At 42.3% G+C, this 12,858-nt stretch overlaps 1 protein-coding gene across 1 annotated transcript; it reads right to left on the minus strand.

The window, feature by feature from the left end:
• Positions 1 to 7,796: 7,796 nt before the first annotated feature.
• psmd12 (proteasome 26S subunit, non-ATPase 12) lies at positions 7,797 to 12,812 on the minus strand. Its single transcript, XM_042103119.1, has 11 exons — positions 12,570 to 12,812; positions 11,834 to 11,893; positions 11,583 to 11,711; positions 11,137 to 11,244; positions 10,915 to 11,019; positions 10,440 to 10,589; positions 10,172 to 10,306; positions 9,928 to 10,040; positions 9,543 to 9,717; positions 8,878 to 8,955; positions 7,797 to 8,473 (listed from the first exon to the last, which is right to left on the minus strand). Exons 1-11 carry the CDS (start codon positions 12,675 to 12,677, stop codon positions 8,264 to 8,266), a joined length of 1,371 nt encoding a protein of 456 aa, XP_041959053.1. The 5' UTR covers positions 12,678 to 12,812; the 3' UTR covers positions 7,797 to 8,263.
• Positions 12,813 to 12,858: the final 46 nt, after the last annotated feature.

Raw genomic sequence — 12,858 nt, forward strand, 5'->3', positions numbered from 1 at the left:
TTCTTGTAACTCTTAAGATTGCCTTGCCGTACTTTGCCCTGCGTTTGGGTCAAGCCCTTGCAGCCGTGACACATTCATTATCCATAAGAGGTGCCATGTCTGTTCTGTGTTGCTATTTGCAAGTACGCTGGATCTAAGGCAGATTTAGAGAAATTATTGTATAGCCTATTTGGTTTAGAAAACGGTACAAAAAGTGTTTAATGTAGGTCTATTTTGATGAAAAATTACAAGTTGTAGTACAATGAAATTTGTCTTATGTCTATGTGCTTACTGTCTTGTCTATGTGCTTACTGGAAGTCGTCAATGACAGTTACATCTTGGGAGGAATGAATACAATTATTTTTATTCAGTACATTTAGTCTGATACCAGAAAAATTAGAGAAATGGAACAGACATAGCAAAAATGCTCATTTTGAGAACTATATGTTGCATTTTGTTGTCCAGTGTGTGATGACTGATTGAAATCACACAGTGATTTGATGACATGATGTGTTGTTTGAAGGCAAGATTTGCTTTTGCTGCATGTTTTAGGTGACATGCAGCAAAAGCAAAAGACTCCTGTGGTCGTGACCCACTGATCTGAGACCAGTGATCCTCCGTACTCCAAATCATAACCATCACTATACATAATCTCCAGGCGGATCATCCAGGGCCAAGTCCCCCTGCGTGCGTCTTGGCCCCCAACGATCGAACTACATCCTGGACACACACACACACTTCATATCACACACACACAACACATGGTAGTGCTCTCTCTTTCATACACACACACACACACTTCATATCACACACACACACAACACATGGTAGTGCTCTCTCTTTCACACACACACACACACTTCATATCACACACAACACATGGTAGTGCTCTCTCTTTCACACACACACACAACACATGGTAGTGCTCTCTCTCACACACACACTTCATATCACAGACACAACACATGGTAGTACTCTCTCTCTCTCTCTCTCTCTCACACACACACACACTTCATGTCACACACACACAGCACATGGTACTCTCTCTCACACACACACATGCACAGACACACACTTCATATCACACACACAACACATGGTAGTACTCTCTCTCTTTTACACACACATGCAGACACACACTTCATATCGCACACACAACACATGATATGCTCTCTTTTTCACACACACATGCACACACACACACTTCATATCACACACACAACAGTAGTGCTCTCTCTTTCACACACACACACACACACTTCATATCACACAAACAACACATGGTTGTACTCTCTCTCTCTCTCTCTCTCTCTCTCACACACACACACACACACACACACACACACACAACCACACACACTCACAGGCCCATGCAAAAGATATGGCTCCTGATAGGCATGGGGAGGCAGACCACAAAATACACATGCACACACATGCACACACCTGTGCATATTGTCTAAATTAACTTAAGGAAGACTGCTATTGGTCATTTCACAAAGTTTGGGCAGCTTTGGCTGGGCAGCTGTCGCTAATGAGAGTGCTGGAAGTTTTCAAATCATTTAACGCCTTATTACGATCCATTAAGCATCCTTAAGGAGAGCAGTTATCTGTTAAGCTGGCATAAGATAATGTTTTGCTAGTATGGAAAGGCTTTGTAGTTAGTGGTATGCAAACATACCCAACCTTTATGGCGTAAGAATTACAAAACTGTGAAACCACATATCAGATCAGATGCAGATCTGCTGAAAGTGATATGTGGTTTGGCAGAGAGGGGACCCATTTCTCTCTATCTCAATTCTTGTGCTGTCAAAGCACATAAATATAGGTAAATATAAATTACTTAATAACAATAATACTATTACCATCAATAACTATAATTATATAAAATGATAATTTATTAACATAATAGTTAAAATAAACAAAAACCTATCTCTCTCTCTCCATGTCCTCTCTCTCTCTCCCCCATCTGTGTGATAAACAGAACAGTGTCTAGTCCACGTCCTCCTATATAACAAGCAGGACAGTGTGTACTATCATGTGTGGTGATATAATAAGCAAGATGATGTCTGTATGTCTATATGTGCATGAATGACGTGTGTGTGTGTGTGTGTGTGTTGTGATTGTGTGTTTCCTCAGGGTCTGATGTAGTGCCTCTAGTGGTGGTCTACTTTGCAGGTACTTCATCAACCAGGTGAGTGGCCTCTAGCTCCCTCTGCTGGATAAATACTGCAATGAAACCCCAAGCCTAGATGCCTATAGTTCGAGTGAGTGTGTCTATATATACAGTATGTCTCTTACATGAATATATACCATGAAAACAAATCTGTAAATGACACCAGTAATAGTTACCATATTAAAGGGATATTCCACCATTTGGGGAATTACCCTCATTTTCCACCTCCCCTTGAGTTAAACAATTGATTTTTACCTTTCTCCAGTTCATCCAGCCGTTCTCTGAGTCTGGCGATACCACTTTTAGCTCCATAGGTCATTGAATCGTATTAGACCATTAGCATCTCGCCTGCTATCATCACGTTTAAAAGTGACTAAGATTTCCTATTTAAAAAGAAAGTGTAATAAGACCAACGGAAAATGAAACGTGGCAATTTTCTAGGAACTATACTCTCATTCAAGCGTAATGATCCAGTCACTAACCAATTCATCTGCTGCAGTTCAACCTTGTTGCTGGAAGTTAGCCTATGGGGACTATTTTCAGGTGCTGCATGATATCATTGTGCTGCTGCGCCCATGGTGTTCCTTGATTATTACGCTGGAATGAGAGTATAGTTCCATGTTAAATCAGCCTAGAAAATCGCCACGTTTCATTTTCTGTTGGTCCTTGACCCTGAGCCGCCACTTTGTTCTTTCCTGTCTCTTGCACTGTAAAAGAAAGGGGAAAGACATCAAATACTGACCTTAAATTATATGTTTCTTGTAATGAGCGACTTTTTTTGTAAAGGAGGTAAAACTAAAGGTACTAAAGACAATCTCCATAGGTCTTCATCACTAGATCCTCTATCACTTACTGCAGGTCGGCAAACTGAGAGTCATTCTGGAGGATGAAATGCCGACGATCACATTTTCTCGAGAACCTTCTTCGTAGCCTTCACATGCCGACTAATGACAGATTCCTCCACCTCAATGACAGATTCCTCACCTCTGCCAAAAGCTCTATGTGTTGACAGGCAGTGTGAATCTCTTCAGTTGAAAGCACATCTTCATACGTTGATATGGGCAGCACTAGGATCAAGGCATTAGGTCCTGGTAGGCACAAGGCTGCACCTTCCAGGATCTGAACATTTAAGGGGAGACACTAGAGGCAAAAACCGTCGTCTGATTTTACTTAAAAAAGAAAGTCAACCTATTTTACTGTTTTTTTTAAGTAATTTCAACTACCAACTAATCTAAGGACTAAGTATTGTAAGTAAGGAGGACTTAAGTTGGCACAACTAACACAGACTCAAAATTGTCAGTAAGGCACACTTGAGTTGGTACAACTTACAAAAACAAGTCTAAAAACCAAAAACAATTAGCAGAAGAAATTCTACAATTCTGTTCCCAGGATGCAACAGCCCCAGTCAAAAAATATATCACATATAATGCCTTACTGAAATTTAGTCTTGAAATACTTTGATCAAAGTTTCATGTTGTGTCGAGCCTTCTTAGTGTTTTATAAATAGCTATTTTGACGTGTTTATGAGGTTCTGCTACCACAGATCAGCAGCATGTCCAAATTTCAATCTTAACCGTTCTATTTCATCAGAAACAATCTGAAAACAGGGCTTTAAGTGTAAAATACCGAACTTGTCCTTTAATGTTGTATGTGACTATTGGCTTTGCCATTTGAATGTTGGGCAGGTCTGTATGATGTGGAGTTGATCTCGGTGACTGGAGTTCTGGGAGGATCTGTTGACATGAGCTGTCAGTACCCTGAGGAGTATGAACACCACCCCAAGACCTTCTGTAAGATGGAAGGAGACACCTGTCCCACAATTCTTCATTGTACTGGTTCATCAGAGACAAACGAAAGATTCACCATGACTTACAACAGAGAGGAAAGATCATTGCTTGTGAGCATGAGTAAGCTGACCGAGGAAGACACAGCTGTGTACTGGTGTGGAGTCGAGTCTCTAATTATCACAAATATGATAACTCGAGTGAAAACCTTTGGTATATCATGCTGTCACACTCTGTCTTATGCGTTGTTTGTTGTTTGCCTCAGTGTCTGCTGTGTCTGTGCTTCATCATCTCTCTCCATCTCCACTCTCTACTTCCTCCCCAGTGCTGCATGTGATTCCTCTGATTGGATATGAAGGAGGAGAACTGAGGGTCCATTGCCCTTATGAGAGAGGGTATAAAATATTTGAATAGAGTGGGATCACCTCATAGTGAATCAAACACTCTCATTCATACCTCCTGGCCCCAGACACAAGCTACAAAAGGGAGATTTTCTCTGTATAATGATGCCACTGCTAGAGTCTTCACTGTGACCATCACTGGACTCAATGCTCAGGATTCTGGGAAGTATGACTGTGGAGTTAAGAGACACATTTATGATGATATCCGTAATGAGATGCAGGTGTTGGTTAAACAATGTAAGTGTTTAAACATATTACTTTTTCATATTGCCTTTACAAAGTAACTGAAAGTATTTACTGCATATTTGGTGCGTTTGTTTTGACTGACAGTGGTGAATGCCACTGGATATGAGGGTGAATGAGAAGTATCAGTGTAGAGTTAAGAGAACAAGTCATGATGTCATACACAACGTCCATAATGAGCTGCAGATATTGGCTAAAGCAAATAAGTGTGTTCAAAAATATTACATTAGTCATACTTTACAAAGTGATTGAGAGTATGTTTACACTACTACACAATTGATACAGTAACACAGTGGCGCAAGTGGGTATGCGCTATATGCGACGCTGTTGTGCATTTCTAAATCATTTCTGCATTTCCTCAATGTTATATAACATTTTAGAGGACTTACAGGCTATAGGCGCCCTATCTCATTAGATAGGTATGAGTAGGCTACTGTGTCTATGGCAGCGGTCCCCAACGACCGGGCTGCGGGACATTCCTAACCGGGCCGTAGCCTCGACATGAGTTTAAAAAAAATGCATGCAAACTAAATTAAATTTAATTCGCAATAATGTCACGTTTTTACATGGCATAGGCCTATATGCAGTTGTTTGATTGCACGCATGTTTGCATTTTGCAAGGTCTATTTTTTTTACGTCTGTCTGTCCCGCCTTCAACACTTTTACATATTGCCTTCAGCGCTGCACAGCCTCAGGTCAGCTCACTTCACCTTCTTAGCGAACGGTAGTGTCACACGAAGTTATCTAAACTGCTAGAATGAGCAACAAAAAACAAGCATCTTTAGCAGGTCACTGGCCAGAGTGTTTGAGTTGCGAGAGCCGCTGCAGAGATTTCTTACAGAAAAAAAGTCACCGTTAGCCGCACATTTTAGTGATGAGGACTGGGTGTCAAAACTCGCTTACCTGTGTGACATATTCGGGTTGCTTAATGACCTCAACCTGTCACTTCAGGGGAGAATGACGACTGTCTTTAAACTGGCAGATAAAGTCGCTGCTTTTAAAGCCAAGGTTGATTTGTGGGGACGACGAGTGGACCGGGGTGTATTTGATATGTTCCAAACAGTAGTGGGGGTTTTGGGAGAGACTGAGGCAGGGCCCTTTCTCTCGCAGCTGGTGCATGATCACCTTGTTGCGCTTTCAAATGAGTTTGAGCGTTACTTCCCATCCTCCAAAGATCCACGGCAAACCAATGAGTGGGTCCGCAACCCATTTGTCAATATCCCGAATAGTTCTAACTTGTCAGCGCAGGAGGAAGAGCAGTTGATCGAAATTGCAAATGACGGTGGTCTTAAGAGTGTGTAGCCTATAAGGAAACCTCTCTGGCGGGTTTTTGGATCAAAACCAAAGCAGAATATCCCTAACCTGACCCTAGCCAGATGAATTTCGCTCCGCCTAGCTCCACTCATCCATCTGGAACCGATCCATTGAAGTGTTGTTTCAGAAGGCTGGGCCTAATCAAAAAATGCTTGCATATGCATATTGCAAATGCTTGCATCTATTGACGTGCTACTTCAACCACTCACATCGAAGCCAACTAGCCTGGCAGGCCATCCTATATCATTGAAATGTATAGTCTGGCATCGAACCATTCACCTCGCTTAATCCAAGGGGCGGGCAGAGAATTGTCTTTCAAACTGCCTAGGCATGCAATAGCCCAGCGCTACGACCATATCCGTATCCGGTCGGCAAAACGGCAAATACATCCTTCTTCGAAAGGAATGACTTAAGTGCATTGTGTTGCTCAACTTTAAAAGAAAAGCACAAGTCCAACTTCTCCAAAGTTGACACCAACGCCGATTCAAACAACCGCTCTTCGTTCGCCATAGCCACCTTCCTTGTTGTTCACCGTCGCAGGACTAACAAAATAGAGCGCTGTGATTGAATAACATCCACGGTGTTAGCCAATAGAAATCCCTATGGTTTGATACTAGACGTACAGGCTGAGCAAATGAATTTGCTAGGGTGCGTCTAGATTTCTAGGCAAGAAGCCAACCCATGACGCTAATAACAGTCTCACAGTCGCTTCTACGCTATGTCACATCTATGAAACTCCCACCCTGCGTCCTGATTGGCTGAACCATAAAGTCGGTTGCAGAAATCACTCTCAATGGAAGAGGTCCCAGATGGATGTGAGTGAAGCTAGGCGGAACGAAATTAATCTGGCTAGGGTCAGGTTAGAATATCCCGAGATAGCCATAAAAGCGCTGAAAACGTTGCTACCATTTCCCACCACATATCTATGCGAGGCCGGGTTTTCGGCAATGACTGCAACTAAGACCAAATTGCGCAATCGACTGGACATTTCAAACACACTGAGGGTGTCACTGTCTTCCATCACCCCCAGACCGAACCTTCTTGTTGCAGGGAAACAAGCACAGGGCTCCCACTGATTATATTCGTAATGCACGTTTAGTTCCCATGTTTTGTTAAGCATGTTCACACTTATAGATGTAGCTTCAAGTTGTTCAATATTTATAGTTCATATTGTTCAATTTTCACTTCTTCAAGTTTCTTCACGTTTTTCACATGTTTAAGAGATCGTTACCTTCACTGTTCATACATAACTGGAGCTAGTTCTTTTCAAGTAATGCATGCACAACACATATGGAACATGGAACCCCCACCCCCCGCGGTCCGTGAAAAAAAAAATAGGAAACAAACCAGTCCATGGTACATAAAAAGTTGGGGACCCCTGTCCTACATGATTATTTAGACAGATCAGGATCCATATTTTGGAATCTCAATTTGGTCTCACTTTCTTCTTCATTGTGAGATAGGGGTGAAGGTCTGCAAGCAGTGACTGCTTGTGTTGTTATGGTAACGCTGAAAGCTCTGGCCTAAAGGGCCCATTGGAGCTGTGCAAACTGCTCAGCTGTCTCACGCAAGACGCAAGAGCGCCTTCTGCAGACTGCATGTTTCAGCTCGTTTGGTAATAAACAGTTGATGTTTCTCTGCTGTCAAATAGCTATCTATCAGTCTTGTTAACGGCACCTTCCTTGCTACCATTTCTCTCTGCCAAAAGTCACAAGACTGACTGAAGCTTTGATGTTGAGATTTACCATTTAGTTACAATGATGCCCTCTACTGGCCCATGAAATGAAGATCCATCACTGGTATGTGTTAAAGATGTACAACTATGTATAATACAACTTGAACCTCAATGCTGTTAGTTCTGTATTATTGTATTATCTATGAAAATCATCAGAAAAACAGAGATTATTGTTACGATTTTATATTTTGTATTGCAAAGGTTATACATCAAAAAGCACAAGCTTACAGTTATGTTTTAAAACAGCCTGCAGCTGAGATGTTCTTAAACTGATCCTTTGTCCCTCATCAGAGGAAGAGGAAGATGGAACTACTGCAAACATTTAGAAATGGACCACATACCTTTAATGATGCAGACAAAGTAAAGGGACTGCTTTAGACATCGACTGCAGGCCACATTGAACATTTTTTTTCCAAACCAAGAGGGTAACAAATATTATACTGCAGAACTGACAATTGATCAATCTAGAGTGTGCCACCTTCATACTATATTAGGTGGTTGTGATGTTCACAGTCCAAAAAATTGTAGACGTTTTTCCAAAGGCAAAAAGGATTTTGCTTTTTTTTTTACAGCCTCCCACGTATCTTCTGAGGCCATTTCAGGCAGACAACCCAAAGGGTCTTCAAAATGACCACTACTGCAGATTGTGGATCATCTCCTCTTTGGCTATGAGGTGAGTGGTCTTGTTGACTAGGGCCATGAGGGAGTTCAGTTTGTGGGACCAGTCATTCAGCAGGTCGTTGGGGTCCTTGGGCCTCTGGAAGTTAATGATGCCAGCAAGCCGGTCCACTTTAGCATAGATGGTCTTGTTAACCACCAGAGTGGACAGAAACTCCTCCGATTCCTATAAGAAATGAAGAGAGAAAGACTTTAAACATGAAGAGAAGAGGCCGACACTGGCTGGTCCTCCCCAACTCAAACTACAAAGGCATAGCATCTGATAAAATGTATGTTATCAGCTTACACACTGAAGCAGCAATTATAAAAACATCTATCATTATAACAGCTATAGTGAAATCACACCCATAGCAATTGTTGCGTAGCTATTTAAACTAGCATTTTTTGTCAAAACCACACACAAACTAGTACGTATATCTATAAAGCGCACCAATATGCCAATTAAAAAATAAAACTGGCAAGACTTTAGCAGAATGTGTGTACTGCCTGCCACTCAGTAGGAAGGGAGCACCAGGGGACTGTCTACTGACAACCCAGATGACCAAAGACCACAGGAAACAGGAAACTTACATCGATGGAGAGGTCCAGGAGGCCTGCCATCCTCTTCATGGTAATCCTTGTGTAATATTTGGCCATAATGCGGATGTTCTGAAAGGAGACACACAAGGCAAGTAAACACTTCATTTCTTCTAAACTGCATTCACATTAATACAGAATCAGAATCGTTTCACGTTCACAGATGTTCACAGATCCTCACACGGGGCACAATTCTTGGGGCAGCCATGGTCTACTGGTTAGGGCTTCGGGCTTGTAACCGAAGGGTTGCCGCTGGTTCAATCCCCGACCAGTAGGAAAAATGTGGGCGGGGGAAGTGGTTGAGCACTGCTCTCCCATGCCCACATCCACGGCTGAAGTGCCCTTGAGCAAGGCACCTAAGCATTCACTGCTCCCCGAGCGCCGCTGTAGCAGGCAGCTCACTGCTCCGGGATTAGTGTGTGCTTCACCTCACTGTGTGTTTACTGTGTGCTGTGTGTGTTTCAATAATTCACAAATTGGGATAAATGCAGAGACCAAACTTCCCTCACGGCATCAAAAGAGTATATATACACATACATACATACTCATACTTACTTACTTACTTCAATGTCCCTACATTCTGCTATAGGCCGTTCCCCCTTACTGACCCACTCTAAACGGTCATCATTTCAGTCAGAAGAACCCTCCAAAGAACTCACATGCTCCACCACTCGGTTCTTCAGGTCCCCCCATCTTTTCTCGCCCTCCTCGGAGTACGTGAAGACGTCGGTGGCGGGGCTGTCAGGGGAGCCCTCCCTCAGCTCCTTCCCATAATCCTCCACCACGGAGGCCCAGCGCATCAGCTCCATCGTGGTGAACTGCTTCAGGAGCTCCCTGCAGGGAGGAGGAGGGCCGTGAACTCAAGAATGCCATCAGGATAGGCAACACGTGCATACACTCAAGATTTATCACACACGAGCACAGAAAAGAGACCAGGATGGACAACAGTTGTAAAAAAGGTTACATAAAAGACAAAAAGACAAAAGCAAACCAGGCACAACACATTAACCAACCACTGGACATGGATCCCCTTAAGATTCTTACTTGTATTTGGGGATCTCCTCCAGCTTTTTGTCAGTGTTGATTCTGTGGACCAGGTCAGACTGCTCGTTGTCGTAAGGTGCCAGAATCACATAAAGCACCACACTCTTCAGGGCCTGCAATACACAAACTGCCTTCAGTGGTGGTCAACATGTATCAGAGGGGGAAAAAAGACTAAGAAATCTTATGAAAGAGAATTGAAGCAGACGAACACAAAACCTGATTTTCACCAGCTGGAGTGCCATACCTGATGCCATTTGGTGCTGTCCTCCAGGATGCAGGGGGTGTCATAGATGGCACGGTAGTGTTTGCAGATGGACAGGTAGGATCCCTCATGCTGGTCCACTTGGATCATCAGGTTGTAGTACTTCAGCTTTGACTCCTGTAGATATTTAAAACACCATGCAAAGATATTTCAAAATACCGAAAACCGAGCTCAAAGGAGAGTAAACATTTAGTGGAGACCCTCTAGGTTAAGTTCTCCAGTTAGTCTAGTTATAGTGAAGCTCTCTTACCTCTGTGCCCTCCTCCTGGAAGAACTTGGTGTTGATTTTCTTGCTGATAATTTGGGTGCGGATGTAGTCCTTAACGGCGATGCACAGCCTCATCTGCTCCAGAATGAACTCCACCTTCTCCTTTTTCTCCATGGAGCCATATGTCTCCACCTACAGCAAAACAAGTATAGAATACACTGTAATAGATGGCCAAAAGTGCACACATTCTATTGTAAATATTGAAATATCTGAGATAAATGTATGAATTAATGGGTGAGCCTTTACACCGTTCACTTTTATAACTTTGATATTACGCACAGTATGGTTTGAGGTTTGGACAGAAATGCAGCTTCTTAAAATAATATGAAATAATATGAATAATCCTAAAACATTTGCCATACAGTTTTTAAGGTCTCACACTGACTACATATAAACAATAAATCAGACACATCAGTTTCAAACCATGCGAAGAACGTAATAGTAAAGATTAGAATACCTGCAGTTCCTGAAGGATGGCGGCAGCCTCTTTCACCTCACCATTCTTCTCCTTTATGGTACCCAAGGTCTTGGTGAGCCTGGCACGCTCGATTTCCACATAGATCTGTGACAAAATAGCCAAGTTACTATTGTTGTTGAATCAAGGAGAAGGAGAAATGTTGCATACATGTAAACTTCAGGGAAACAAGTATATGAATAATTTGTGAAGAAGAGACTGTACCTTTCCAGCAGTGACAGTCCTTAGGGTATCAATAAGCCTTAGTTTGATGGTAAGGTCAGTCAAAGTATCAACATACTTGCAGCACTCTTGCACCATTTTTGCCACAGCCTGGTTTAAAAGACAAGAAGCATTATAGGATGCACATCAAAAATATTTGGTTGATTGTCAGTAATCAGATTTACCACTTTTTTTGTTAATTGTAATCCCAGTAAGATATGAGTCTGCCAAAACAGCATAGTTAACCAATAGTATTCTTTCACACAAACATACAGGCATTTGAGGGAGTTTTTGGGAGGTAACCAGTTACGCCATACTGTTGGAGATGCAAACAAACGCTGCATCGCCATTGAGATCACATAGTAAGGAAACCATAAATCCGATATTGTTTGCACCTCCAATTGGTCTGTGTGACGTTTGTTAGTGTCAAAGAATATACGCATTCTTACCTGTTTCAGTTGACTCCTCCTCTTTGACAGTAGCATAACGTTTTCATTGAGTGCATCCCAGTCCTTTGCCTCGTGACACATCTGCACAATAGCCACCAAAATCCTGGACGTCGAAACCATATCAGAAGCCTAAAGATAAACGAGATGGTACAAAACATACATTCAGATGAAGACACACATCCTTGCTTCATGACTGTTCATGGCATTTCGTTAGTACAAGGGATTAATGCTGTAAGAAAGTGCTTGCTCACCGTTCTCGTTTGTTTTTCTAAAGACAGCAGACTTTCAACGGCTTCTTGAAGACGTCCTTCCTATAATGTGAAATGTAACCACAAGGTTTCACATGAGAATGTAAATGTTGCCAACACAAGTACCTGGCAGCCGGTAACTGACAGCTTCTACCAACAATCGTTATAAGTTAGATGCTTGGTAGGCTAAGGGGCTATATCCCGCTATAGCGATAGCCGACTAGCACTAGCCCTGTTATGAGGCATCAATGTAGCTGGACAGCTAACGTTATCGTTCACTTTTTAAGTTGAAACTGTATGTCAAATAAAGCACCTAGACGCCCCGTATACTGGGTGTAACTAATTAGATGGACTGAACGACAACGTTATTCTAACTAACGTTAGTTTGACTCTGATGGACAAAATCAGCATCGTTGAAGTGATGTCAAACGTTACAGGCACCGAACATGACAAGCTGGGATGGACTAGCTAACGTTATAGCTAACAATTACTAACTAGCGTACTTGCGTAGGTTAACTACCATCAAGAAAAATGGCCAAATGAAGGCATGGTGCCTTACTTATCAGAGTAAACACACGTTATTTTGAGACCCAAGTAGCCACTACGTTATACGGGTAACGTTTGCCTTAACTAATACAAAGTAACGGTTAGCTAAGTAAGGCAGTTAGCAATCTTGATAGCATGCTAGTGAATCGTTAAAGCTACATCATGACTCAGCCGAGCTTTTCATTCAGCTTACTTTAGCCATTTTTTCGCACTCCGGTATCCGTTGGTCTACAGTGGAACTGTAATCAACCTCCATTTTAACAATTTTTCCATCTGACCGCTCTGCTCTATCGTCCGACATTGTGAAACTTCAGAAAAATGTCTATTCTGTCACAGTGAAATTCAGCTACTCGCTGTCCCAAACGAAACCTTTAGCATTGATTGTGTGTGTTCCGGAGGTTAGGACAAATCAACCAATGACAACAGAAAGATTATCTTCTTCCTCATCAAGCTGGTTGGTTCAGAGCGGTTGGCAAACTATC

The sequence above is a fragment of the Alosa sapidissima genome, chromosome 9 (genome assembly GCF_018492685.1).
Source record: "Alosa sapidissima isolate fAloSap1 chromosome 9, fAloSap1.pri, whole genome shotgun sequence".
Lineage (NCBI taxonomy): Eukaryota > Metazoa > Chordata > Actinopteri > Clupeiformes > Clupeidae > Alosa > Alosa sapidissima.

Excerpts from the sequence above, each read along its gene's own strand:
- psmd12 (XM_042103119.1), bottom strand. The coding sequence starts at position 12,677 with ATGTCGGACGATAGAGCAGAGCGGTCAGATGGAAAAATTGTTAAAATG. Across the intron at positions 11,894-12,569 it reads AGTGCGAAAAAATGGCTAAA|GAAGGACGTCTTCAAGAAGC; the intron begins GTAAGCTGAATG and ends TTCACATTATAG. Across the intron at positions 10,041-10,171 it reads ACAGCACCAAATGGCATCAG|GCCCTGAAGAGTGTGGTGCT; the intron begins GTATGGCACTCC and ends TGTGTATTGCAG.